We start from the raw sequence: 26,512 nt of genomic DNA on the forward strand, positions 1-26,512 counted from the left end.
CGAGGAGGATTTAAAAATAAAAATAAACAAAAATTAAAAATAAGCGTGGAAAAGAGAGAATAAAATTAAAAACGGAACGGGGAGGCTGCAGGGGAGAAGGGAGAGGTGCCAGCCTTGCCGGAGGCTGCTGCCTCCCCGTACCTGGGTCTCGGAGAGGCTGAGAGCCGTGGCCAGCTCCACCCGCTCGGGCGTGGAGAGGTAGCGCTGGATCTCGAAGCGCTTCTCCAGGCCGGAGAGCTGCGAGTCGGAGAAGACGGTGCGGGCTTTGCGGCGGCGGCAGTGCTTCCCGGGCAGCTCGGGGGCGGCGTGGGGCTGGAACAGGGCCGGCACCGGCACTCCTGGGGGGACACGCGGCGGACACCCGGGCTGCGGCCGGCCAGCCCGAGCCATCCCCGGAGGGCAGCGGAGGCTGGGGGGCGGCTTTCCCCGAGCCTCGTCCCCACCCGGCTATCGACATTTCGTTTTCTGAGGTCGTTTCACTGCTTTTTATTTATTTTTTATTAATTTTATTTTTGTTGTTATTGTTGTTTCTCTTTTTATTTTTGCTCTGCCTAGCTGAGCGCATCGCTCCTGCTCAGCCCGCAGCCTCCCCGGCGCAGAGAGCGCGGCAGGAGGACGGGAGCCCTCCATGAGATTAAACCCAAACGAAAAGCACCCAGGGCAAGGAGGGGGAGCCCTGAAAAAGGCCGGGATGGGGGCGGGCAGGGGCAGAGCGCTGCTCCGCGGCCACTCCGCTGCGCGCCTCCGGCTGCCCGGCCAAAAAACTTCGCCGGGGTCTCTCTATCCCCAGCGGGGAACCGGCTTTGGGAAGGGGCTGCCCCCATTCTCTCCCAGCATATCCCAGTATATCCCAGCATCTCCCAGCCCCGGAACGGCCCCAGCGGTGCTGTCGGAGGTGGAAAAGCGAAGCCCGGTCTCCATCCGGAGTGGGCGATGCGAGGGAAAAAAAATTAAAATGTTATCGCTCCAAAACTAAAGAAATAATTGAAAAACTAAAAAACGAACAGGCAGGAGATCCCGGGGTCGCCGGGCTCCGGATCTCGGCTAACCGAGGGAACGAAAAGCGGCAGCGCCGGGGGCTCCTCTCCCCGCTAACGAAGCCTGGGGCTTCCCGAAATTGTCGGGCAGCGGGATGGGGACGGATCCGGAGCCCTGTGCCTCTTGTCCCCGCTGCTCCCGGGGCCGGGAGCTCCGTTCCCACCCGGCTCGACGGCAGAGCTCGGTGGGTGCCCCCTGCCCAGCGCCGCACTTACCCGAGGCGGTGAGGAAATAGGGGTGGTGGTGGTGATGCTCCGGCTTGTGCAGGGCAGGGTGCGGGTGAGGCGCCAGCAGGGTCGGGGTGGGCATCAGGGGGTACCCATAGTCCAAGAGGGGGACGCGGGAGGCCAAGGAGCCGGGGAAGTGCTCGGGGGGCACCTCCCGCAAGGGTTTGGGCTTGTGCAGCAGGATGTCCTCGATGAAGAAGGAGGTGGGCCGGGGCGCGGAGACGGGGTGCACGGGCGAGGTGAAGTTGAGGTTCATCGCCGCCGTCCCCTCGCTGGGCAGCGGGGAAGGGACGGAGCCGGGCTGCGCGCTGGCTGCCGCGGGGGAGAGGGCGGCCGGCTTGCGCGTCCCGGGACAAAGCAAAAGAAGCAAAACTAAGGGCGACGACAAACACACGAACAAACAAACAAATAATAATAAAAAAAGACAAAAGACCAGAAAAGGACAAAAAAAAAAAAAAAAAAAGATGAGAAATAATTCCCCCAGGCGGAAAGCGGCCGGGAAGCGCCGGGGGAGGCGAGGCGGCTGGCTTTGCGCTGCGCGGGGCGCTGCGCGCCTTTGAGGCGCAGGGCAGGGGCTCTCGGGCGGAGCAATGGTGGGAGGGGGCGGCCCCCCGGCCCCCCCCGGCCCTCCCCAGCCTCCGCGGAGGGGGCGCGGAACCACCGCGGGGCCGCGCATCCAGCCCCGTGCAGCGCGGCCGCCCCCAGCCCCTGCCCCAACGCCGGGCTTTGGGGAGTTTTCAGCCCCCGGGGGGCCTTTGGGGGTCGTTTCCCTTTACGTTTTTTATTTCCATTTGTTATTTTTTTTAATGTAGAATATTTTGGGGGGTGTTGCGCTTTCCCGAGCTGTCCCACACTCCGCTCCCAACTTAGCCCCACGCACACACCTTGTGCCTTCCTGCCCGGGTTGTGTCCCAGCGGGTTTTGTTCCCATCCTTTCCCCGTTCTGTGTTGTGCTAACACTTCTTTTCTTTTCTTTTTCTTTTTTCTTTTTTTTTTTTTTGGTCTTTCCTCTGTTTGTCTTTTTTCCCCCCTAATCTGTAACATTCATTTCCCTGGAGTCAATTTGCTAAAATGAGGGTGATATACCACATCATAGCCGAGATAATTTCGCTTCGCATCTCAGAAAATTGCTCTAATTATTGATGTTAAACTCAGGGAAATTAAAAGAAGGCACTTCTCCTTCATCTCCTGATTTTAAGCTCTAATTTGTTGAAATCGAGTTGTCATCACAATTCCAATCACTACCGTTAATAGTAAAAGTGTTCTAATAGAGCCAGAATTCGCGCAACCCATGCTATTAGATAATTAAGAAAGATGTTAGAAAGGCAAGTGCTAATCCTTGGGCACACGGACAGCATTTCCATCTGATCCAGCAGGTAGAACAAATTAATTACCAGAATCAATTAGTCCTAAAAGTACAGTTCTCCAGGAAGTGTAAGCCGCGTCTTCCATATGGATGAGCTGGTAAATGGTAAATAGATGAGAGAAAAAAAAAAAAAACAAAAAAACAAACAAAAAAAAACTTTAAAAGAATAGAAATGGCAATCGTCCTGTTTTAATGAAGCTGCAACTCGGAGCGCCCGACTTTTTCCGGCGGTGCCGGCTCCTCTCCGCGGCTGCCGGGCAGAATTGCGCGGTGCGCCGAGCGCCCGCCGGGCGCGGCCCCGATGCGCGCAGGATGCGCGCAAGATGCGCGCAAGGGGGGGCGGCAGCCCCCAGCTTCGGCAAACAGGGGAGAGGGGAAAAAGGACTTAGACTTCCTTCTATAAATGATGAAGGAATTCTAATGCCGCGGTAGCTGATAAAATACAGCTGCATCCACGTGTAGGTATAAATCTATCTGCATAAATCTCTATAGATTTAGCTGTGCGACCGGGGGCATCTGTTGCACTTGGCCAAAACTCACAAGCAGGGGAACCATGGAGCGTTCCCAGGTAAATCCACCGGCAGCTGTGCTGGGTTTTTGTTTTTGTTTTGTGTGTGTGTTTTTGGTTGGTTGGTTGGTTGTGGGTTTTTTTGTGCTTTTTTTTTTTTTTTTTTTTTTTGGTGCCTGCAGACAATGCGTGTCACAGCCACGCACAGGCTTTGCTTTACACGTGCGTTGTCCCCATGCAGGAAGGCACTGGTGTGCTCCCCACACAACTTTATGCCATGAACAGACAGACAGACCGACACACAAGGTAGACAGACGGCCAGGAGCCTGCTGAGCAGGTGGGAGCAGGGACAGGGACAGGGATGAGGACATGGACAGGGATGGGAATAGGGACAGATCCCCATCCCCCCACAGCAATGTGTCTTGCTGTGTCCCCTCCCCTTTTAATATCAGGCCAGGATTTGGGCCGGCAGATTTGCAAACACACTGAGCTGACAACTTTCTCTGAGGAGCAAATGAGTAAGAAAATGAATTAACAGGATGAAGCGGGGCCAGCGCCCAGGCTGTTAATGGAGGGAGCGCAGCCAGGGGCGTGTAAGCCGCTTGACTGGCCATTTCATCAGCTGAGATTGCTTCTCCGCGAGGGCTGGGGCTTTACTCAACAGTTGTGTATAGAGAGATAATTTTTTTAAAAGAAGGTTCAAAACATTAAAGGTGTGATACTTCAGGCAGATCGGGTCACAGCTTTAGCCTCTCCCCAGGGTTTGGCCCCAGGGGGCCAAAAGCAGAGGCGATAGCGCTCTGCCTGCAGAAAAGCCCCCCTGAAGGAAGGTAACCCTAGGAAGGGGGAACCTCTGCACTGCAATCCCCACTACCAGTAACTGCTTATCATGTAACTGCTTTATGGCTTTTTACACCAGGAACTGGGTGCTGGGCACCTCCAGGTGGTGGTGGCAGGACGGTCTCTTCATCCCACAAGCCTTTTACCTTTTTTTCTCCTTTTGGCCCATTTTTACAGGTCCCCATGGTGACAGGTGCCCAGCAACAGGGCACCTGCACCCCCAAATCCTCCCGGCAGCACCCTTGCTCTCCAGGGAGTAACCCCAGGATCACAGATTCACCCTTTTTCTCTCCTTGCAGACATACACACACAAGCAGGTATTCCTCTGGGCTTTCATACACACACATGGTCCCGTTCTCTGCCAAATTCACAGGTGCATCGGGTCTCCAGAGAGACCCCTCAGGACATCCCTTAACCTGAGCAGGGTCCCCCTTTAGTAACATACACAAGTGCTGCACTTACACAAATGCCCGTTGCCATGATTTGCACACTTAAGATCATTTGAAGATATTATGAGAAAATTTTCCAGGGAAACAGAAATTTATTTGACTTAAGTCTTAGGGGGACATTTAAAAGCTTGGTGTAGCTGCACTGATGTTAGCTTTATTCCAGTGCCTTGCATTAGGGATAAATTTGGTGCGATTTAAAAATACATGCACTTACCTTCCTGTGGCTCTTGAAGAGGTAGGGTAGCGTGGGAGCCCAGCCTTTTCATGCCTTTCAAGACAAATCCACTCAAAAAGGAAGGGTTAAATTAAAAACAGACAGCCTTGCTACGATCAAAATGGGAGCCTGGCTGCGGGAAAGAGGTCTGAAGAGCTCGGTTTGAGTAGCCACACACACAGCGCGGAGAGAGGGCCTTTGAACACGCCGCGTGGCTTAATGGAGAATGTTCCCTGTGTGATGCTTCAGGCAGGCATCCCACCCTGTGTCATGGGGTGCCTCTGCCTGGGGGCTCCCCGGGGGTGATGGTGTGGGGAAAAGCACTTTGGTGGCCCCCAGGAGCTTTTCCCATCCACACCCAGCCCGCCTGTGTCCTGGCCTTGCCATCACTGCAGGCCTCCAACACCCGCCTGGTGTGGGCCCGGCCGTGCCTCCTACGTGCTGACATTGAGTCCCTGAGGATTTTTAAAATCCAGGGGAAGAGATGTGGTGTGAGGGCTTAGTTATAGACCAGAGGCCTGCTCAGCACCTTGGTTCTAGTGTGTCAGCCTGGCCTGCAGCAGCATTTTGCTGTTGGTAGCCCCGACATGTGCCCTGACAGGGCCTGGGTTGGAGGAGGGCCGGGTGGATCAGCCTTGAGGTCAAAATGCCTCAAACAAGCAGGCTTCAGGACTGCAAATGAGTGATGGGGATGATGGAGGGGGGGGAGAGGAAGCATCAGAGCTGATTTCAAGCCCCCAGCAGGGGCTGATGGCAGCACCAGGAGGGACCCAGGCAGGTCTTCAAAAGCTCAGGAGCACTGCCACCCCAAAACACAACGTCCTGCAGCCTGGGGACAGGCACATTCCCTTATTTATAGCCTAGATGAAGAAAAGAAGACAGAATGGGAAATAAAGAAATAATCAGACTTATTATTTATTTATTTTTCCCAAGATTTCCAATGCCCCTAAAAAAAAAAAAAAAAAAAAAAAAAAAAAAAAAAAAAGTGTCTTTATCATCCTAACAGAATCACTGAATTTACCCACAAACAACATCATGGTAATTTGTGGGCTACAGGTCTGGGTTAGAGGCACAGGGGAGGGTGGAAGTGCTGCACGGGATCAGGGATTTTGTTCCTAAACCCAGAATTTTGTCTATGTACTGAAAATCTGCCTCATTATCTGATAATCCCGAATATTTTCTGATGACAGAGTACCTACATAAAGAGAATGAAAACACTGTCACCAACAGGTTAGGTCCCCCAGAGCAGTGACCCTTACTAGGAGCTAGAATCTGTTGGAACTGTTTAATTATCTGAAATCTGTATGCAACTTCATCAGCATATTTGTACTACTCCAGAACACAGAAATTGGGAGGGAGATTTGGAAGTTTCCCAGGGACCTGCTTTCAATTAATCTTCTCTTCATTTGGTTTACATACCAATTCTTCCTCATCGTGTGTCCGACCCATGGGCATTGCTTACTCCCTTGAGGCGAAGGTGATTATTTCATCCATGACCATCTGTACTTTGGGATCTCCATTAATCCTTTGCTCTCAAAAAATCCATTCTCGATGCTGTTACCCCAGCTTTGCTGTTGCCTTTGGCACATTAATGCTCATTTATTTCCTTTCATTCAGGCTGTGTAACAATCATCTGCACAACTCAACGTTTTGATTCACCTTTTTGCACTAACGATTCAGAATCTCCCTTGTTTCCATTGTCTCGTGGCATATGCACCTTGCACATCCTTGCTTTTAACCATCAGGGCAGGATAATCCTCCTTGTCCCTTTCTTATCCATTCAACCTTTATTTAACTCCCATTGTATTCCTACTGTTCTTTGTGTTTTTCCTCCGATTATTTGCCATACTCTTCCTGTAGCTCCAAATACCTCACAAAAACCTCGTATGCTTTTTCTACTTAAAGGAATACTTTGAATATATAATCCCAAGTCTGATCTCAGGCTGGCAAAAGTCAGGCATAACTTCTATAAAATTTAATGGAGCACATAAATCTAAATGACGCAGGTGCTTTGATTTTTTTTTTTTTCAATTCCATTCTTTAGTTTCCAACTTTAAAGTGTCTCATTCTGAAGTCTTAAAAAGCACACAAATGATGCACTTTGAGGTCAGAGAAAGCTATTATGGCCACCCAGCCTGACCTCCTGAATCACACAAGCCAGAGTTTCATCCAGTAACTCCCATATCAAACCATAAAAAACACCCGACCTAGCTAGCCAGTGGAATAAGAATACCGATTTTCTAACTCTTAAAGCTATGTTTGATCCATCTTGATGTATACACAGGAAATACTTGTATATAAATAGAGTGAATGAGCAGCTTTCTCTCTTCTCTACATCTCCAGCAAGCATCTCCACTCTTCTGTATTTATATTTTGACTAGTTCCATTGAAAATCTGGGTCTATTTACAAACTCAGCACTAAGCGTTTTCAAATATGATTCAGCCTTCCGTTAAAAGATCAATCTCTTCTAGACACTAGATTTTACACGTCACTTAGGGCAAGTCTCAATGTCCTGGCTTAGTTTTTCCTCCTGGTTTTGATGCACAAATTGTTAAATCATCTGATGATGAGACACAAGATGCACACAAATGCCATGCATTACATGCATCTCGCACACTACGTGTCACACGCACAGCGACAGTCGCAAACTGATGCTGCCTTAGCCAATCATTTTGCTAAAAGAAAAGAAATAAGGCTTTACTGAAAGATAATTAAACCTTTTTCTTTCATGTTTGCTCCAACCAGATTGCAAAACTAGTTGGACCTAGTTTACAAAAAAGATAACCTTTTTGATGATCAAAGGAAGAGATTGGTTCCATTACTTGCATTAGTCAGAGTTGTCTGTGCTGTGGCCTTCAGAATAAAGGGAGAAATGTACTTTAGAAAGATCTGAGTAACACACTTTACTCGAAACATTTTTGTATTATATTGCTTCTTGACTGTTTCAGCTTACTCTGTATCTGTGCACTTTATTTTAAGCACTCCAGAAGTGGATGACAGGTCTGGGGAAAAAAAAAAAAGATAGAATCTAGTCAGCGTCCAGCAAATGCATCTTCAAATAATGCTTTAAAACTGGAAATTACATTTTGAAATGGCATTTTGTACATTTCCAAGGATGAGGTATTCAAATGGCGATATGATGTAATATAATATTATCTAATGTTAAAAAATCTTTCTCACATTTGTCAATGTTATTTTAAATTGGAAATACTAAAATTCTCTAGGTCATGAAACATGAAATGATGTGGAAAGGTGCATCATAATAAATTGCTACAATAATTTTTGCATGATTTTTCCACACTTCAAAAAAGCATTCAATTTATTTAGTTTATTGGATTCAGTCCAGCTCTTCCTTGTTCATTTTGGTATTTTATTTTAATATGATTTCCTGCTAAAAAGAAATAAAAATAAAAAAGCTTGTACATCCTTCTCTAACTCTTCTTTGTCTGCTTACCAAAGCAAGGTTTTAACATATCAGCCAGTTCCGATGAAGTTAGTTGGACAATTAGCGGTCTCAAACATACACTTTTCCAAAATGTTTCATAAACAGGTGGCTGAATGGAGGAGAGTAACTTCGTTAGTGCAATGTGAGCTTAATTTCTGAGGCCACAGCAGGCCACCAACCTCGCTCTCTCCCAAAGGCCGACTGTCTGCCTCCTGGGGGTCTGTGGGCAGCAAAAGCAAATGCCCAAAATTTCATTCATCGGAGGCTACCATGAGGACAGCAGTAGGTGAGAGAAACCCACCTGGCTTAGAAGCTGGAAGTCGTTCTTAATGCTGAAAGAAATCAGGGATCACCCTCCAGCCATTTCCCCCTGCTCCCAAAGAAGCCATGGGGTGGGCAAGGGCAGCAGGGATGCTCTTGGCAAGGCACCTGAGCAAGTGAGGCCCCTCTAGGGGACACAGAGAGCCTGGCCAGGGATAGCCAGCAACAGGACAGAGTTTTAGCATCATCTTCAATCCTTTCTTAGGGCTGATAAGGGCTTCTACAGGAGGAACAGTAACTTTCTGGGAAATTGAACCAGGATTGTAGCACCACAGTTGCTTCTTCCATGCATGCTAAAGGATCCCGCAAGTGGGCTAAAATCATTTGTGATAGCAAAAAGACTTGGGTATTACACGCTTTTCAAGACTTCTCTGTTTTGGAAAAAAAAAAAAAATAGAGTTAAGTATTTTTTTTTTAGAACAGGAGAAATGTTATGGAAAAATACACAGACTTAGAAATGCGCTATGACTGCTTAGATATGGAACTGGTGAATTTGTTTTTTTCTGTTCTTGAATTAGCTTTCACTCAGCTAGTAATGAGCTATGGGGTTTCCTTTTCCATTAATATGTTATCTGCTCTTCAAAGCTAATGTTAGAAATTATCAGTACAATGTAATCACAAGATTCACCGATGCAAAGAAAGTATTCGTTCTCTGCCAAAAATCTGCTTTTGTTTTCTGTTGACTTCAGTGGGATCAAGACCTGGCATTCATCAGCCTACAGCCGTCTTCGCAAATTAGTTTGCCATTTGTTATTACACATGGAAAATTAAACCTAGAAGTCCAACAGGTCAAGAGCCATAAGCTTGAATGAAGGAAAACAGCAGCACAATTATGGGAAACAACATATCATACAAAATGTCCTCAAAGCTAAGGGGGGATTTTAGAATGTCATAAGCTCGAGCATCTTTCTGACAAGGTCCCAAATACGATAGGGGTGCAGGCACACGTTTGCGTGCTTGTCCGTGCATTTCTGTCCAACTGAGATCAGTACTTGAGTTTCAAAATAAGTGCAAAAAGGAGAATTTTCCAGTTTGTGTCCTCTGGCAAATGCAATTTCCCTCCCAACACACATTAAATTCATTTAGCCTAGTGCATTTTTAATAGACATTATTCATCTATTACCTTAATGAGCTTGTGGTGAAAGCATATTGCCTCCCAATTTTAACAAAAGCAGTCTAATATTGCTGCAGCTTTTTCCCCTTTTGCCTTCTAAGGCAGAAGCACGGAGGGGGGAAGAAAAAAAGCTATAGAGACAGATAAGGTTTTTATTCTGTGTCACAACACTACATTAAGAATAAAACCTTCCACTTAAACACTTAAATGAAAACATCAAGAAACTAATTTACCATTTGTAACCACATGATTTAAGTAGGAGCAGCTTTAATTTTCTTCCCATTTTCCTCATATTCAATGTGAGCCCACATTAGATTTCACTGGCTCAAATCACAACACTTAAAGCCACTTTCATTTTCTTTTTGATTAAATAATTGAAATTCCTGTCACTGCCTGCACTTTACTAGCACACAAATTTTATGTGTAAAGATAAATACTCTCTTTCTCCTTTCCCTGCCTGTGGGCTTTTTTTTTTTTTTTTTTTTCAGTTTAATCTTAAAAGCAGGCAAGGTTTAGTTTATTGATGGTTCCATAAAATGGATCAGTACTCCATTCACCTATTTCGTGGAATTATACCGCTCCCATTAAGTGATTGTTTGGAGAAATTATGGAAAGCCATCTTCTCTAATTTAGCTGTCATCGTTGTTAGGTTATTGCTATCCAATCCTAAAAGGACAGGAAGCAGAGTTACTCGTGTGCTCTTCCCTCTCCCACATGCGCATCCATTAATGCCCGAAGCCTTGATTTTTATTTAAGTATTTGTTTCAATTAGGGTAACAAGTTTTCTTAATGTTCCCTGATAAGTGACTCTGACAAAATCCTAGGCGCTGCCTTGCCACTCGGCTCGCTCACCCTGCAGCTCCCACTGCCTGCGATCAGAGGGGTTTGAACGTGGTTTTGGCATGAGCTCAGGCACCTACTTCCTTTATCTAAATGTCAAAGGATTGTGCAAATCTCAACATACCACCCCATAGCAGGTCTGGGGACGCAAAGAGGAGACAGAACCCGGCTGGGGCCACACCAGGACCTTGCAATTTGAGCCTGCGGCCCTACAGCATCGCTGTTGACTGCCCAGGGGTACAGGCATAAATCCATCCAGAATCAGCTCCCAGAAGAGACACCCATGGTTATTTCCCAACAGGAACCTTTGTGCTGTTGCACTGCTGTGAGTTCTCCCCTAATCTGGCACTTTGGCTTGTCCGGGGCGATGCTCACAGAGCGCAGAGGCACTCGCAGCATCACACAGGAGAGGAGGCTACCAGGAGGGGTCAGGAGGAGAGGGAAGATTTCTTCCTTCCGCAGCAGCAAAAATCAGAAGGGCAACGTGTGTTGCAGCTAGAGTAAGCTTTTTACGGCCAGGAAATAATAGAGAGCATGGGCAGACATGGCCTGACATGGAAACAGGCTTTGGGGACGTGCCTGCTCTCAGCCAGCACAACTGGAGCTCCGGAGGCCGACACCGCCGAGCACAAGGGAGCCTTGCACACCAAGAGGGAGGTTTGGGCCTTGCTCTAAGTCAAGCCAGATTATAAAACTGTTAAATTTAGGGTGATAAAACCACCCAGATGCTAGTCCGGTCATACAAACAGCTCTGCCTTAAGACATGCCAGCAGCAACACACGCCTATTTTCTTAAAAGGAAAAGTCAGGATATTTTTACAATTCCTATAGCAATATCTTACTTCTGACCTCATACCCTGACCAAAGAACCAATGGCTTCAAATTTTAGATGAAGACCTTTGAGAAAGACCTATGAGCTTCAAAGGGTGTGGGGGCTTCCTATCTGTATCTCCCAGCCTCACAAAGATGCTGTCTGCCACTACCAACCCACCAAGCTTGCCTCATCAGGCAAAAAGAGGCAAATTTTATTTTCATGTAGCGTGTCAACCTCCTTCCAAACAATTTAGAAGCCTTCCTGGTATTCTTGAATATACATTTTCAAATAAATTATAAAGCAAAAAAAAAGAATTTCGGAAGAAAATTTGCCACCAGCACTTGCAAGTAAGTTAGGTCCAGAAGTTAGGGACCTTTCTGTGACGAAGGTCAGCCACAGCTTTTGATTCTGAAAGGAGAACCACGAAACAGAAGAAAAACATCTTTGTTCCTGCCCCTGCGTTTCCTCTAACTATTCACCCTAGAGGACATTGTTACCATATAATAACTGGGCATGTCAGAACCAATTAGGCAACTAATAATAAAGCAGATGCTGCTATTGTGAAGACGATGCAGTGAAAGTATGGGTATAGGAAGGCCCTTGGTGCAGCCCGGGCTAAGCAGATATGATGCTAATTGAATTCTTGCTGGCAATTTTTCACCCCTAAATGAACAAGAAAGAGAGGAATCTTGGAGTCTCATCTGTTTAGCTTGTGAACAGGAAAATGTTTTCAAGCCCAGCAAATGAGCAACCTAATCCACAGGGATGCTAGCAGGAGGGGTTTCTTTAAAAACTGCAATGTCCCTAAATCCTGGAGTCTTGAATACGGATTGTGCCCTGCTCCCAAAGAGGAGCAGGAGCCAGGGACTTTGTTATTTTGCTTAAGGAAACTGAGCAGGGCTCTACTTTTTCCTTGCTTAGAGGCAGGAGATCCCACACGAGGGAGTGAGAGGGCTTTTCACACTGCTTGCACAGGGCACTCCCAGGGCTTTTAGGAGGCTCCAATGGCACCAATAGTTCAAATACAATCAGAAGAAGGACTTTAATTTGGGTCCCTCAGCACCCGAATCAAAAACAACCACTCTCCATGCCCCTGTACTGCTACCCTACACCCAGAATCCTGCCTCCTGCCACGTTTTGTCCCCATTTTCTCCCCAAAAGGAGAGGGAAAAGGGACACCCAGCTCGGAACCTGGCCATCAGCTGCCCCCAAAGTGGACTGGAGTCCCCCAAGTCCAGAGAGACCTTCCCTGGAGGTTTGGGTGCCAGTTTGTGAATTAAGTCTTACCAAACTGAAGGCAAAGGCTCCCAGGTTTTAACATGGGCTGAAACCCAAATTCCAGGGTTAAACCTGCCAGGGGGTATTTTTTGGCAAATATCCTTGCTTTTGTTGCTCCTGCCACAAAAGAAGTGATTTCTCCACCTCACAGTTATCAACAAGCAATTAAGTCTCTTCCAGTAACCCTACGCTGAGAAGGGCTTTTAAATTAAAATATTTTCCATTCGATTTTGTTAGCTGCTAAATGAAGATAGGGAGAAACAGGCTAATTACAGCTATCCTAATTAAGCTCCTACAATAACCCATAATTACAGCATATTTATCACCTTTGTGTCGGACACTTTAACCTGTTGTGGTTTGTAATCAACATGTCTGCGTTGGGGGCTGGAGGCTGACATCTTCTCTCCCCTGGCAGGGCGAAATTTTTGATTGAAAGCGCGGAAACAAACTCTCTGCTCGTGAAACTGTAATTAGGGTAATTTGGGAGGCTGCATCGTCAGCAGCAAGGCCAGGTTAGGAAGCTGGGCTGGGTGGTGGGCGTGCTGGGTGACCCTACAAAAAAATGTGGCCTGGTCGGGGGTGAGAGGAGGTACAACGGGACCAGCACCAGCCTCCAGCTGAGCCTCGGTTTCCCCAGGTGATGAAAAGTGATGGGCAGGGAGATGGGGCACCCACAGCCTGCCCAGGGAAGGGAAAAAGGAAAAGGAAAGGGAAAGGGGAAAGGGAAGGGCCGTGGTGCCAGATTCTGCCTCACTGTAGGTGGAGGCCGGCCAAGCCCTGTGCCGTGACCCTTCTCTTTCTCCCCTCTGCCTCTTGCTCTCCCCCCCAGGAGCCAGGCCGCTTCTGGGCTCTTTCTGCCCAATTTAAGGGGGCTATGGGGATGGGGACCCATCCCAGGGGCATGGGGCAACAAAAACCACCCAAGAAAAAAAGCCAAGACAAATGAGGGGTGCAGTCCTGGCACCGAACAACCCTGCCTTCATGGAAATACTCAGAGGAAGGCAAAAAGAAATTTGTTAAATCACACCTAAATCGTGTTCTGAAATAAAGGGCACCCGGCGCTGCCCACACTTACGAGGCCATTCAGAGCTGATTTATCGCCTGAGACCACAGAGACAAAATCAAGCCATTACAACCTTTTAAAAGCTTTCTTGCAACAAACTAAAAATATCCATTGCTGACAGATGCAGGCTGTCAATAAGGAATTTAAGAACTCAGTATGAAGAGTGGAAAGAGTGCAAAGTCTTGATAAACATCTCAAATTGGGTCTTACTCAGTGGGAAACAAGTAGTTTATATTGGTAATTGTAAAGGGCATTTTACATTGAGTCAATTAAATGAAAATCTTTTAAACCCTTTTTAAAAAGAGACCTTTTTAAGTTAACAGGTGATTTTAATTGGAACCATGGGACTTGCATCACAGGAGGTGGGTTGGGTCTTTTTGTTGAGGATTTTTTTGGAAGCATTAAATATAGGGGAAAATCGATACACTTCCATCAGCATCTGAACTCCTAGAGTCTTGCAAGTTGAATAGTGAAACTAAGCAAGAATCACGGTTTGCTCTGGTTTTGCCAGGGGGGTTTCTAGCAATTAAACACGTTTCCATCATGACTCCTCAGTTGTGAAAGATGCAGGAGAATTTCCTAATACCCTAAGTTATATCCTAATATATCCCAATATCCTAAGTTATATCGTAAGTTGCTGTTAGTCAGAATCTTTGCCATAACCTACTGTAAAATAGGATACATTTTCAGAGATGATTTACCTTCAGAGAAGATGTCAAACATCCCAGCTGACAGGATCAACAGCAGGAATTGCGTTTATTTCACATATTTCACATTGCCATTCCTTTTCTTCCTTCTTCACAACCACAAAGCCTGCTCTGTAAAAGAGACCAACTTGAGCAAAACCCTTCCCTCCAAAGCAAACGCCACCTCCAGCGATTACCTGTTGAATTCCTGTGGTTTCCATTGCCCTGCATTTCACAAAATCAAGCAGTGCGTGTCCTACAAAGCCACCAGCACCTAACCAGGACCAGGCAAGGCAGCAACACGTGTTCCCTGGGTGAAGATGTGGAGTTGCCCCTTGGCACCTGTTAATTGCATCAACCTGCGCCTCCCCGCCCCCTGCAAATTGTCTCAGGGCTGCAGCCTTTGAGTCTCACCCCAAAAATCCAAAGGGAAATACCCCATGTAGCTAATAGGGGCAGGGAGACCTGGGCATGCAGGATGCTCAGGGCAGGTTTGCAGCCTGGCAGGGAAAAGGGTTGGCAAAAAAGGCAGAAAATGCAGCAAGCCACCTGATGGCAGATTTCTTGAAAACGGTTGCATGAAAACTCATCTTTTTGACAAAAACAACAAAGCCTTTGATGGCATTCCCTTTTGCTAGCTCTAAACAGCTGCTGCCTGGGAATTTGAATGTGTCCATTAAGGAGCTGGTACTGGAGGCTGCCCGGTGGGTGCGGTATGGGGGCAGAAAGCTGCTCCTGCAGCTGGGGAAGGGCCTGGTGGAGAATCCCCTGCCCCTCTGCTGGTCCCAAGGAACTTGTGCTTGCTGCTGGCGTTGGGTGGAAGAAAAATGCCAGAGGAAAATCAAGAAGTTGCCCAGGGGAGCGCATGGAAGGAGGGAGCAAAGGCAGCTCAGGGTGTTTTGTTGTGCTCTTTTCAAGAGACAAGGGGTTCCCGAAAGCAGCCCTGGAGGTGTGCCCTGCATTACCCCTCACAGCTGAGGTGTGCAGCCCCTAGAAGAAGTGTTTGGGTCTCCTGGGTCTGGAAAAAGCCTGGAGCAGTGACCAGGCTGAGTGGGGGGCACCCTGAGCTCCCTGCCGTCCCCTCTCTCCCTCCCCAAACCTTAGGATGGAGTCAGGAGGCCAAGAAGGCTGAAGAAGTCAGGCATCACCACGAGTTTATGGACTTTTCAGAAGTGGTCAGGTCCTGGGAAATGTGAAAGCCCCCCGACAAGTGTCAAAAGAGCAAATATCTCCTGCCATAGAGCTGCAGCCTCTTACAAACAGCCAGAAGAAGTCAGAGAGAGATTTAGCAGGGGCCAAAACCCTCCAAATGACCGCCAGGGGTGGTTTTGTAGCCCCTGCCCTTCCACAGCCTTGCAGTGAGTTGCACGCACCTTGTCCCAAAAAGCCAGCGGGTGGGGAAACTGAGGCACGGCCGCATGGGAGAAGCTGGGCAGCAGCCTCCCTCGGCACCTCTCTCTGTGGAATTGGTGTGCTTCTGCCCGGTGTGAAGTTACGGAGCGGGAGATCCAATCTCCAGCACGCCTCCAGCCCTGCTCCAGTCCTATCCGAAAGGGTAAGTGTTCTGCATCTTCTTCCGTGCCTGCAACAATCTAGACAAATAGGCTTTTAAATTAAGCAGTGATTTGGAATATAAGTGAGTGCATTTAAGCTGCTAAGAGATGGAAAGATCCTAATGGCTGAAATATTTGTCATATCACAAATAAACTGGCTGTATCGGGAGCTACTAATATAACTAATTTTTACCAAATCCTTCACTGCTCTGTGATAGAAAATGAGGTCAGCACAGGTTGAGGCAACATAAAATGAGCAGCTGCTGGAAGGCAGCACAGAATACTGATAAAGGACTCTGCACAAACTGTATCGCCCGCAGAAAAAAGGAATCAGTTTGTTCAAATTAAGATATAGCTTTTCCAGAGCATCCAGGGTTTTAATGAAAAGGTGCCGATGAACACAGGCTCTCAATGGATCCTGAATACAAATGCATGCCGAGGTGCTGCCTCAGAGCCTCCCTATCCCCCTAGACCCCATTTCCCCCAGTTTTTCCACATTTTTAATGGTGAGGGCTGCGTGACTTTGAAGGCACTTGGGCATGAGAGAGGGCAGAAGCAGTGATGGGAAGCCCTGGGACGTTTACAGCTCCTTGGATTCCTGCAGAGCTTTCCAGCTATGGGATTCAGACCCTCCCCAGAACCACCTGGTCCCTTGGGTGCCCGCAGAAGGACACGAGGTGTCCCTGGCTGCCACTGGCCAAGTAGGGTGCAGCCGTACTGCGGTTACATGAGAAAAAGAGCATCATTGTTCTCATTGTCCTAAAAAGAACCTGGAATTATTTGCAAGGGGAACGGCGTAAAAAGTATCAGGACTTCTTTGTGAGGCTAATGGCCTCCCTCTGTTCCAGGCAGGAGCTTTGAACAAGGGGAGGATTTAATTCTTAAGAATTGGCCCTTTCCATCCCTAAACCTCAGGTGAAAAGCATGTAGGTCCATTTTAGCAATGGGGAAACCAAGGCATGGGGACAGTGAGGCACAGAACGCCCCCCAGAAGGGCAGAGACTGAGGCTGATCGTGCTCCTTCCATGCCCATCAGCAAATTGCGTGACTCCACCGTGGCACCAGCAGCTCAGGGAGGGGATCGGGCTGTCCGTGCTGGGATGGGGTCTCTCACCTTGCTGCCATCCCACCCATAACCCCCCTCCCAGGGCTCCCAGTCCGGCGTCGGGAGAGCGGCTCTGCTGGGATCGATGCACTGAGAGCCGCGGCGGGGGAACGGGGGCCACTTGGGAGCCTCAGACAATTTAAGAAAAATGAGATCAACATGGATTAACAATAAAACTCCGAGCGCGCCGCAGTTCCTAAATGGAACGGGAGAAGGGTTCATATTTGATAACCATTAAATGGTTTAATGAAATAATTATAACTCAGACTCCTGAGCCCAGCCACAATCAATACCTATGAGCTCTAAGCAACAGCATGAGCCAAGTTCTGCCATTTTCACAGTGCTCCCCAGCAGGCAGAGTGTGTGACTATAAATGCGATTGACAGTAAAGTTGCATTAAAACATCCCCATCAAGGGCAATAATAGATTAAAGGCTACTGAGGCGCTGCAGTTGGCTGGTCAATATGCTTTATTTTCTGCATCACCCCCAATTTTGCCACCCTCCCGCATACTATTAGTGCGAGTCGATTTGCTGTCAATGACCAGCCCTGGCAAAAGATGCATTAATGCACGCTCACAAAAGAAGTGCGCATGGCATTATCACTTCACTCGCTTTCAAATTACAGCCTAATGCTGTCTCCAGGCAGCTTGTGACACGTTAACACTATGTGCGATTTGTTGGGATGGGGCTAAATATTTCATGTCTAAAGATTTCATCAGAGATTTGATGACAGAAATAAACTACCGCCCGCTGGGAAATCATTCCGAATAATAGAATTAAGCATTGCTGGAAAAGCAACAGGAAAGGAACGATGCTGGTGTGGGGTAGTGGAAGAAGAGCTGCAGGGAGGGCAGCTAATTAAAGGCAGTGTTATTAATAAATCCAGTGAAGGGGCAGAGACTCCCAACCAGGTGTCTGTACCTTGCTCCGGACACCAGGTTTGGCTGCTCTGTTGTTGTTTTGGCGTGCCAAGGGACCTGACACGATACACAAACCACAGGAGGATGTGCCCAGAGCTCTGCTTTATTTCCTGCTGGGTCTGGTAAAAGAGACCTGGGTGCTCCCAGCCCTTGAGCCCAGGCAAATGCTGGCCCAAGGATCCGACGCGAGAGCCCACGTTCGGCACTGACTTAGGTGCACAGCTCGAAGGCAGCAAACCCATTAATCCTCGCTTGCTCGAGGCCCCAGGACCTCTGCATTGACTGCCTCCTCCAGCAAGCGCTCCTGCCTTTCAGCCTGAACAAAACAGCCACGGAGTCAATCGTGCGATGAACAAACAGGCACTTGACCAAGGAGAGGAGACAAGTACTGAGGCTCGGCGCTGAGCTGCTGCTTGGTCTCCTGGTGTAGCTGCGGTTTGCCTTTGCAGCAGGCCCACCTACAGCGGCAATTTCAAGTCAGAGCTCTGGTTTGTGCCCACCCCTCACACCCAGCGTGGCCAGCACCAAACACCCAGCTCCCCCACGGCTTAAAAACTTAGGTTTAATTGCAAAACCTGCAAGTCTTTAACTCCAATAAACAGTCTTTTTATTAAAAGACTTTTTTATTAAAAGACTGCTTTCTCCTTCAAGAAACTGTGAAAGCTTCTTCAGATCTCCCTTTCTTTGCATTTTGCAGTGTGTGTAGGAAATCAACTGAGCCTGGCTCCCACAGCACGAGACACTTGGGAAAGGAGAGATCTCATTTTCCCTGCTGAGTGCACCCAGCAGCGCCCAAGCAGACCTCAGAGCCTGTAAAACCAAAACTCTTCCACCAATTCCTGTCCCGTGAGCTGGCTGTGCAGCGTGCTTGTGTTACCTGCAAGGGAATTGAGGATTCCTCCTCCTCAGCAGAGCCAAACTCATCCTCTGTTGCTGAAGTACCAAGTAAAAACCTTCCCTTCTGCCTATTTACCGGGAGATTTTAAAAGCATTTTGCGGGATTTCATTCAGTCCCTCTGGAAAGCTGGTGATTTTTGGAGGTTTTGCAGGCATCTGCTGACATCTGGTGGCTGAAATCCAGCAAGGCACCCGGGGGTAACCAGGCTCACTGCGCCCTCCCCACCTGCTCTTCATGCAAACCCTAATTAATCCCCACCTAAAATGTGTCCAGGTGATGGAGTTTCACGCTAATCAGAGAGCTCTGTGCTTTTCCCCCCTATTTTGTGGGCGAGGTTAATTAGTATATCAATTACTCCTCAATTATTATTAGGTTTTAATTGCCTACCGATTATTTTTAAGGACTGCAGGTGCGCCCCAATGAGAATTGCCACTCCTAGGAGCAAACTTCACCTGGAGCAGCGCCGCTGGCACTGAGAGCAGGAAAATGAGCGTGAGGTGTGGCAGCAGAGCTGACAGGGACATCAGAGCCAACACCCAGATCCCGCAGCTCCTTCCTTGTGTATTATCAGCATCAGCCTCCCTTTTGCTAGCCTGCCAAGCCCGAAAGGGATCAGAAATGCGAAGAGGAAGATGCCTGCTCTGACCCATGGAGCCTCGTGCCTTTTAGAAGGGGAAGAGGAGCGTTGTCACTCAAGAACCTAGTTAAAAGATCATCGGTACTGAAGGGTACGGCCCTGAACCCCACCAGTTATACGAGGATACACAATAAAACCAGTCTAGAAGTAACTGACTTCAGCTTTCCTTATCCCACTCTTTGTTTGAGTCACCCCCGGCCCTGATCTGACTCATGGAGGCAGCACAAAGCCACCACTTCTCTAAACGATAAACAGCCCCACAACTTCCCCTAAAGGAGGGGGGGTTGGGGAGCTTTGAGCTGAGAAATGCTTCAAAAATCATTTTTTTTTTTTAATCTATAAAGGAAAAAAAAGACTTTTGCTGCTGTGGGTTGGGTATAAGCAGGCTCTGAAAATAATTCTCTTGAAATGCTGCCAGACTTTCTGTGAGTTCGTTCAGGTTTTCAACCCTTCCTTACTAGAGGCTTTGTGTCCTGCAGCTATCATGCAAACCCACACACAGGTGAGTTGTCTCCTCAGGTGGTGTAGCACCACACAACACCCACTTCCACACCTACCCCACCCAGCTCCTGTCCACCTGTGGCCATCTACCACTCATTTCAGGCTGGCCACTCCTTTTCACAGCTGGGAGATGAAAAACTGAACCAGAAAATGCAGTACTTATTTCACCTACAGTTTTAGGATGGTGCAGTTCCATAACCTTTGAAGATACAGGAAACTCATCCTTTCCTGTAGCTCATGGGGCTTTGAACCAGCCTTGAACTTGGGAAAGAACATCAGCACTACCAATTTTGTCTAGTTTCTAACTTGCTCTGGAGGCACATAAGTGGTTTAGGGAAGTCTTTGAACCTTTTTTTCCTTTACACTCTTACACCTCAAGCTAGAGACAAACTCTTTACTAGTTGCATGCTTAAACTGACCAACTTTATTCCCCCAGCTGTTTTGCCACCCACACCACTATGAAAGAATTCAGAGAAGCCTTGTGATGCCCATTAAATAGTTTTTATTCCTTAGGACATGAATTGCATTTCCACTTGTTTACAGTACTGTAAAGTGCAATGGTATTAATCTCCGCTCCTGTGCACATGTTCAAGTATTTAAAATGCCCAGAAAATTTATTTCTTTATTTTTACAGCAGCTCAGTTATGGAGTTGTAATCTGGCAATACACCCAGATGTGCCTACAGGTTTGGGTCCTTCACTCTGACCCCCAGCAGGGGCTCTCCAACACTAACTGCTAGTGGAATGCACTTCCCAGCATCTTTAATCCACCTCCTCGATGGTTGGTCCAGAAGAAGCCCCACCAGATGGAGGAGCTCCGCCACCAGGGAAGCCCCCAGGCATTCCTCCGGGCATCCCTCCTGCGCTCTGGTACAGCTTGGTGATGATGGGGTTGCACACCTTCTCCAGCTCCTTCTGCTGGTGCTCAAACTCCTCCTTCTCAGCCGTCTGAAAGAAAAAAGAAAACTCAGCACCTGCTGCTCTCACCATAAACTGGCATCCAGTGCCAGTTTAACAGTCCCATCTGAACAACAAGCTCAGCCTTCACACCTCCACCTAAACTTTTGAGTAGGTGCCAGAGTTATTTCTGCCTGAAGTCTAACTTTTAAGTTAGACATACTACAGAAGATCATTATTTGTCAACTAGCTAGCCTGAATGAGGAGGAAGAGAATGTTTATGCTCACTACCTGTGGTCGCTCAGACATCCAAGGAAGGTACTTGGACTAACACGAGTCTTTCGACTTCTAGTGGAAACTACGAATGGCTTTGGAAAACACTTTCATCACTGCAACCACTAATTCTCCTCCACCTGAGCGGTCTTTGTAGCTAGCACTGACTTGAGCAGCACAACGTACCTGGTTCTTGTCCAGCCAGTTGATGATTTCATTGCATTTGTCCAGGATTTTCTGTTTGTCCTCATCAGAGATCTTGCCCTGGAGCTTCTCATCTTCAACAGTAGCTTTCATGTTGAATGCGTAGGACTCCAGGGAGTTCTTAGAGGACACTTTGTCACGCTGCTTCTCATCTTCTGCTTTGTATTTCTCTGCTTCCTGAACCATCCGCTCAATGTCTTCCTTGCTCAACCGGCCTGCAGAACACAGGAGACATTTCACATCATTTTTGGTGGAGAATTAACAACCCCCTGCATGTTTATGTTACAGCTTCTGCAGTTACCCAAGTTAACTTGGTCATGTAGGCAGTATAAGAGAGCATGAATTTATCAGGTGCCCTTATTTCACGCCACTGCATGGGCTTTGAGATTTTTACAGCCCTGAAAATCAAGGGCTGTGTGCCTGACTTTACATTCAAGTTCTGGTAAAGCTGGCAAGCGCATTAATAGATTTTATAAAGCTCTGAAAGCTTTGACATCACTGCAGGCAGCTTGCCAGCCTCCTACCCCAAGAAACATGTGACATGTGGTGCTTACCTTTGTCATTTGTTATCGTGATCTTGTTCTCCTTGCCAGTGCTCTTATCCACAGCAGACACGTTCAGGATGCCATTGGCATCGATATCAAAGGTTACTTCAATCTGAGGTACACCTCTGGGGGCAGGGGGAATACCGGTCAGCTCGAACTTGCCCAGCAAGTTGTTGTCCTTGGTCATCGCACGTTCCCCTTCATACACCTAGGGGGAGAAGCAGCAGATACATCAGATTTGTCCACATCAAATTGTGATAGGAGCTTAGCCTGTGACTCGGTCGCTCAGACATCCAAGGAAGGTACTTGGACCAACATCAGTCTTTCGACTTCTGGTGGAAACTACGAATGGCTTTGGAATCACCTTCATCATTGCAACCATGTAAATAGTTCCCCTAACAAGTTCACTATCCGGAATTCTGACAGGGTTTTAGGAGTGAATGCACCTTGGGGTTGCTCGCCTACCTGGATCAGCACACCAGGCTGGTTATCAGAGTACGTAGTGAATGTCTGTGTCTGCTTGGTGGGGATGGTGGTGTTCCGCTTGATCAGGACTGTCATGACACCTCCAGCAGTCTCAATACCAAGAGACAGGGGAGTCACATCCAGCAGGAGCAGATCCTGGACGTTCTCAGACTTGTCTCCAGACAGAATAGCAGCTTGAACAGCTGGGGAAAGAAAAAAAACATTAGGAGCCTTGGAACAGATGAGCCACATCATGTAGTAATCCCCATAGCTCGCTCAGACATCCAAGGAAGGTTTTTGGCCATCATTAGTAGACTTCTGGTGGAAACTACGAATGGCTTTGGAACCTGATTCATCATTGCAAGTCAAAGTAACTCCTTACTGCTCTGAGAAGCAGCACCAACTCCAGCCCATCTAGCACCCGCACCACTACTGCTGAGACATCAGCTTATGCAGTGTCCAGTTTACTGGAAACCCCACCACATTATGTTGGCATGGAGAACAGAGATTAAGTTGTGACAATTGATTACCTGCACCGTAAGCAACGGCTTCATCGGGATTGATGCTCTTGTTCAGCTCTTTGCCATTGAAGAAATCCTGCAGGAGTTTCTGGATCTTTGGGATACGAGTGGAGCCACCGACCAGCACGATGTCGTGGATCTGAGATTTGTCTAGCTTGGCATCCCGCAGGGCCTTCTCTACGGGATCCAGGGTGCCACGGAACAGGTCGGCGTTCAGCTCTTCAAAGCGAGCTCTGGTGATGGATGTGTAGAAGTCAATGCCCTCATAGAGAGAATCGATTTCGATACTGGCCTGTGTGCTGGACGACAGGGTACGCTTCGCGCGTTCGCATGCAGTGCGAAGGCGACGAACTGCTCTCTTGTTCTCACTGATGTCTTTCTTGTGCTTGCGCTTGAACTCAGCGATGAAGTGGTTGACCATGCGGTTGTCAAAGTCTTCTCCACCCAGGTGAGTGTCACCTGCAGTGGATTTCACCTCAAAGATGCCATCTTCAATAGTCAGAATGGACACATCAAAGGTGCCACCTCCAAGGTCAAAGATAAGGACGTTCCTTTCAGCACCGACCTGAAAGAGAATTCATTTTTCACAATTTAACTCGTTTTCTACCACTAGGATAGCAGGTTTAGTAGTTCCAGAGACCTGTCAGATCACAGCATACCTTCTTGTCCAGACCATAGGCTATAGCAGCTGCTGTCGGCTCATTGATAATTCGCAGCACGTTGAGCCCTGCAATGGTTCCAGCATCTTTTGTGGCCTGGCGCTGGGAGTCGTTGAAATAGGCTGGTACAGTGACCACAGCATTAGTAACAGTCTGGGGAAAAAAAAGCAAGCAAAAAAGTTTAGTTTTAGATGTTGATGACCTCATACCTCCAGAGCAATTTGTTAGTTTTGGTTTAAGTTCTGTGCCTTACCTTCCCAAGATATGCTTCAGCGATTTCCTTCATTTTGGTTAAAACCATGGAAGAAATTTCTTCTGGGTAGAAGCTCTTTGTCTCTCCTTTGTATTCCACCTGCACTTTTGGTCTGCCAGCATCATTCACCACAGTGAAAGGCCAGTGCTTCATATCAGACTGGACAACAGAATCATCGAATCTACGCCCAATCAACCGTTTTGCATCTGGAAAAGTCAGTGGACCACATTGAAGAATTTCATTCACAGCACAGAAATATTAGTTTTATCCTAGAAAAACTGCACGAAAGCCTCTAAAGCCATACTTTATCTGGAATTCTGACCTTGCCAAAATATCCAACTAAGACTTCAAACTGCTTGTTGTGAGATGCAGACTTGTGTCAGCCAACACAGCAATGCTACAGCTGCCACACAGTAAGCCGAAGTAGAGGCTACAAACCACTTGGTAACTCAGTCAAGGCCACTTAACACTGGTCACCAAAAAGCCGTCTGCAGAAAGGCAACTCTGACTTCAGAGCATGGTATGAACTTGGCCATTCTTAACTCTGTTTTCCTATTCTGACTAAAACACAAGTTTTTAAGCTTAAGAGAAATCACCACCTTTGCTACAAATCAACAGCTAACATTGCCTATCACACGTGTAAGATCTCTACACACGAATCTTGCAGCCTTCTTACCGAAGACTGTATTGGTTGGATTCATTGCAACTTGATTCTTTGCAGCATCGCCAATCAACCTCTCTGTGTCTGTGAAGGCGACATAGCTCGGCGTGGTCCGGTTCCCCTGGTCATTGGCAATGATCTCCACCTTCCCATGTTGGAACACACCAACACAGGAGTAGGTGGTGCCAAGATCGATTCCGACAGCTGGTCCCTTCGACATCTTGTCTGGAAAGATAGAAGGAATTGGAAGGTATGATTAGTGGCTTATATTAATGGCTTATATTACAAATCGGCAACGGAATGTGCAGATGAGAATAAAAATTCTTCAAAATTTATTTATTTTAAGGTAAAGTTTTTTTTCTTATTTCCCTTTTTGTTAAGGTCTGCTGTTCAGCGCACGTGGCCGAGGCATTTAAAAGGCCCGGGTGCCGGCGCCCAGCCACGCGGTGCGGCCACATGGCCGCGGACTCCATTTCCCATCATGCCCCGCCCCGCGGGGATCACGTGGCCGCAGCCGCCATTTTGGGCGCGGGGAAGCGGCCCCTCCGCCGCGCGTGGGCCGAGCTTGGCAGCCCGCGGGGCCTGGCGCGGCCCCAGCCTCGCTGCGACGGGAACGCGGCTGAGGGGGGAGGGGAAACGGAGCCAGCGCAGAGCCCTCGGGGGCCGAGCGGCGAGCACGGCTCCTCCATTCCCCATGGGACCGCGGAGATCACCCCAGGAACCCGCACCCCCAATTCCCCAGCCCCGTTTAAATAAAACCAATGCGGAGCCACCGCCAGCAGCGGGCAGGGAAAGCGGAATCGAGCGAGCGCCGCTCTGCGGAGCCGCTTCCCCCCCCTCAAAGTGGGTTCAGCCCGCAGCGCCCAGGCCCCGCTCCCCCGCGCCCCGCTCCTCAGCCACCCAGCGCCCTGCCGCGTTCCCCACAAAGCGCTGCTACCCCCCCGGCCACCTCCAAGCCCCTCAGACCCCCCTTCGAGCCCCCACCCCCGTTACCTGAGCGGCGCGGGCTGCAGCTGGCGCGCACGGGAACTGCGCTGCTGGCGAGCGGCTGCTGAATGAGAGCGCTCGGCGCCCGCCCCGCTGCCTTTATATACCCCCGCAGAACCTTCCAGAAGGGCCCGCCCCTTTTCTCGGCCCCAGCCAATCCGCTCGCGCGGCCCGCGGAGCCGTCCGCCAATGGAAGCCCGCCGGAACCCACGCCCTCTGTGACGTCAGCAGGAAGGGGGCGTGGCCGCCGGCCGGCCGGTATTCTCGAACCTTCATGCGCTTTCCCCCCGCCGCCCACCGCCCCGCTCCGCTCGGCCCCCGCCCGCTACGGAAAGGGGCGGGGCTCCCCGCGCGCGGGAGCCAATCAGAGCCCTCCAGCGGCCGCGCGCGGGTGGTGGCACCGGCTGGAGGGGCGCGCGAGGGCGCGAACGGCAGCCAATGGCAGCGCGGCGCCGCAGGCTCGTTTGCATTTTTCCCGCGCCCCGGGCTAGCAGCGGCCAATGGGGTGGCGGCGCCGGGGGGGCTCATTTGCATAGCGCCGGGCTGGGGGTGACAAGATGGCGGCGCCCCGCGGCCCCCGCCCGTCCCCGCGCGGCCCGGGCCGGCCGGGTTCAAGGCAATTAACGGCACGGCCCCGGCCTAATTAACGGCTCGGCCCCAGCTTAATTAGAGGCACGGCCTTGTTCCAGTCTGTTATTCTGAACACAGCCCCTTACTCTGACCTCTTACTCCAGCCCTAGCCCCTTACTCCAGCCCTAGTCTCTTACTCCAGCCCCAGCCCCTTACTCAGACCTCTTACTCCAGCCCCTTACAAAGACCTCCTACTCCAAACCCCTTGCTTCAGCCACAGTCTCTTACTCCAGCCCCTTACTCAGACCTCTTACTCCAGCCACAGGCTCTTACTCCAGCCCCAGCCCCTTACTCAGACCTCTTACTCCAACCTCTTACTCTAGTCACAGTCTCTTACTCCAGCCCCTTACTCCAGCCCCAGTCTCGCTCCGTCCCTTCCCACAGCAGCTGCTCCTGCCGACCCTGCTGCCCTCTCCCAGCCCCATGTCCCTGCCAGCCCTGCCTGGCCTCTGTGGGGAGGTGCTCACACAGCTCATTGTCAGTGCTACCCACGGTGCATGCTCTTGGCGTTTCCAGCAGAAAAGAAACAGAGGCTGAGGACAGGGGAAAACTGGCTGTTCAGGTTCCCCTCCAGCAAGTTTTGGGATAAAGCAAGCAGAC

General features: G+C 49.0%; 2 protein-coding genes, 1 long non-coding RNA gene and 3 other non-coding genes across 13 annotated transcripts in view; all 6 read right to left on the minus strand.

The window, feature by feature from the left end:
• The window catches only part of BSX (brain specific homeobox), a 94,037-nt gene extending 92,217 nt beyond the window's left edge, over window positions 1-1,820 (minus strand). For all 3 annotated transcript variants that reach the window (XR_011804863.1, XR_011804862.1, XM_027444142.3), the window contains exons 1-2: window positions 1,254-1,820; window positions 142-338 (exon numbers count right to left, since the gene is read on the minus strand). Coding sequence is in view for 1 of the 3 variants with exons in the window: in XM_027444142.3 (XP_027299943.1) it covers window positions 142-338; window positions 1,254-1,521 (465 nt within the window). In the remaining 2 variants the exon portion in view is untranslated. The remainder of the gene's footprint in view (window positions 1-141; window positions 339-1,253) is intronic.
• Window positions 1,821-5,696: 3,876 nt separating this feature from the next.
• LOC101802060 (uncharacterized) lies at window positions 5,697-18,885 on the minus strand. Of its 6 annotated transcripts, XR_005260979.2 has the most exons (8): window positions 18,660-18,885; window positions 15,577-15,795; window positions 14,219-14,335; window positions 8,390-8,780; window positions 8,098-8,197; window positions 7,597-7,645; window positions 7,429-7,496; window positions 5,697-7,318 (listed from the first exon to the last, which is right to left on the minus strand). It is a non-coding gene; the product is annotated as an uncharacterized lncRNA (long non-coding RNA). The 6 variants fall into 6 exon arrangements; XR_003492447.3 differs by having other exon boundaries at window positions 7,429-7,645; XR_005260976.2 differs by having other exon boundaries at window positions 5,697-7,645.
• A 1,418-nt stretch (window positions 18,886-20,303) lies between these two features.
• On the minus strand, window positions 20,304-25,423 carry HSPA8 (heat shock protein family A (Hsp70) member 8). The gene is made up of 9 exons (XM_027444224.3): window positions 25,289-25,423; window positions 24,311-24,520; window positions 23,635-23,840; window positions 23,382-23,534; window positions 22,732-23,287; window positions 22,202-22,404; window positions 21,746-21,944; window positions 21,174-21,406; window positions 20,304-20,765 (listed from the first exon to the last, which is right to left on the minus strand). Exons 2-9 carry the CDS (start codon window positions 24,513-24,515, stop codon window positions 20,580-20,582), a joined length of 1,941 nt encoding a protein of 646 aa, XP_027300025.1. The 5' UTR covers window positions 24,516-24,520; window positions 25,289-25,423; the 3' UTR covers window positions 20,304-20,579.
• LOC113839856 (small nucleolar RNA SNORD14) lies at window positions 21,012-21,109 on the minus strand. The gene has a single exon (XR_003492514.1). It is a non-coding gene; the product is annotated as a small nucleolar RNA SNORD14 (small nucleolar RNA).
• On the minus strand, window positions 22,018-22,114 carry LOC113839855 (small nucleolar RNA SNORD14). Its single transcript, XR_003492513.2, has one exon. It is a non-coding gene; the product is annotated as a small nucleolar RNA SNORD14 (small nucleolar RNA).
• On the minus strand, window positions 22,474-22,565 carry LOC113839854 (small nucleolar RNA SNORD14). Its single transcript, XR_003492512.1, has one exon. It is a non-coding gene; the product is annotated as a small nucleolar RNA SNORD14 (small nucleolar RNA).
• Window positions 25,424-26,512: the final 1,089 nt, after the last annotated feature.

Source organism: Anas platyrhynchos, chromosome 25 (genome assembly GCF_047663525.1).
Source record: "Anas platyrhynchos isolate ZD024472 breed Pekin duck chromosome 25, IASCAAS_PekinDuck_T2T, whole genome shotgun sequence".
Taxonomy (NCBI): Eukaryota; Metazoa; Chordata; class Aves; order Anseriformes; family Anatidae; genus Anas; species Anas platyrhynchos.

Coding starts and splice junctions, on each gene's coding strand:
- HSPA8 (XM_027444224.3), bottom strand. CDS start 24,515: ATGTCGAAGGGACCAGCTGTCGGAATCGATCTTGGCACCACCTACTCC. Junction 23,535..23,634: donor CTGAAGCATATCTTGGGAAG/GTAAGGCACAGA, acceptor TTTTTTCCCCAG/ACTGTTACTAATGCTGTGGT. Junction 21,945..22,201: donor AGCCTGGTGTGCTGATCCAG/GTAGGCGAGCAA, acceptor TTCTCCCCCTAG/GTGTATGAAGGGGAACGTGC.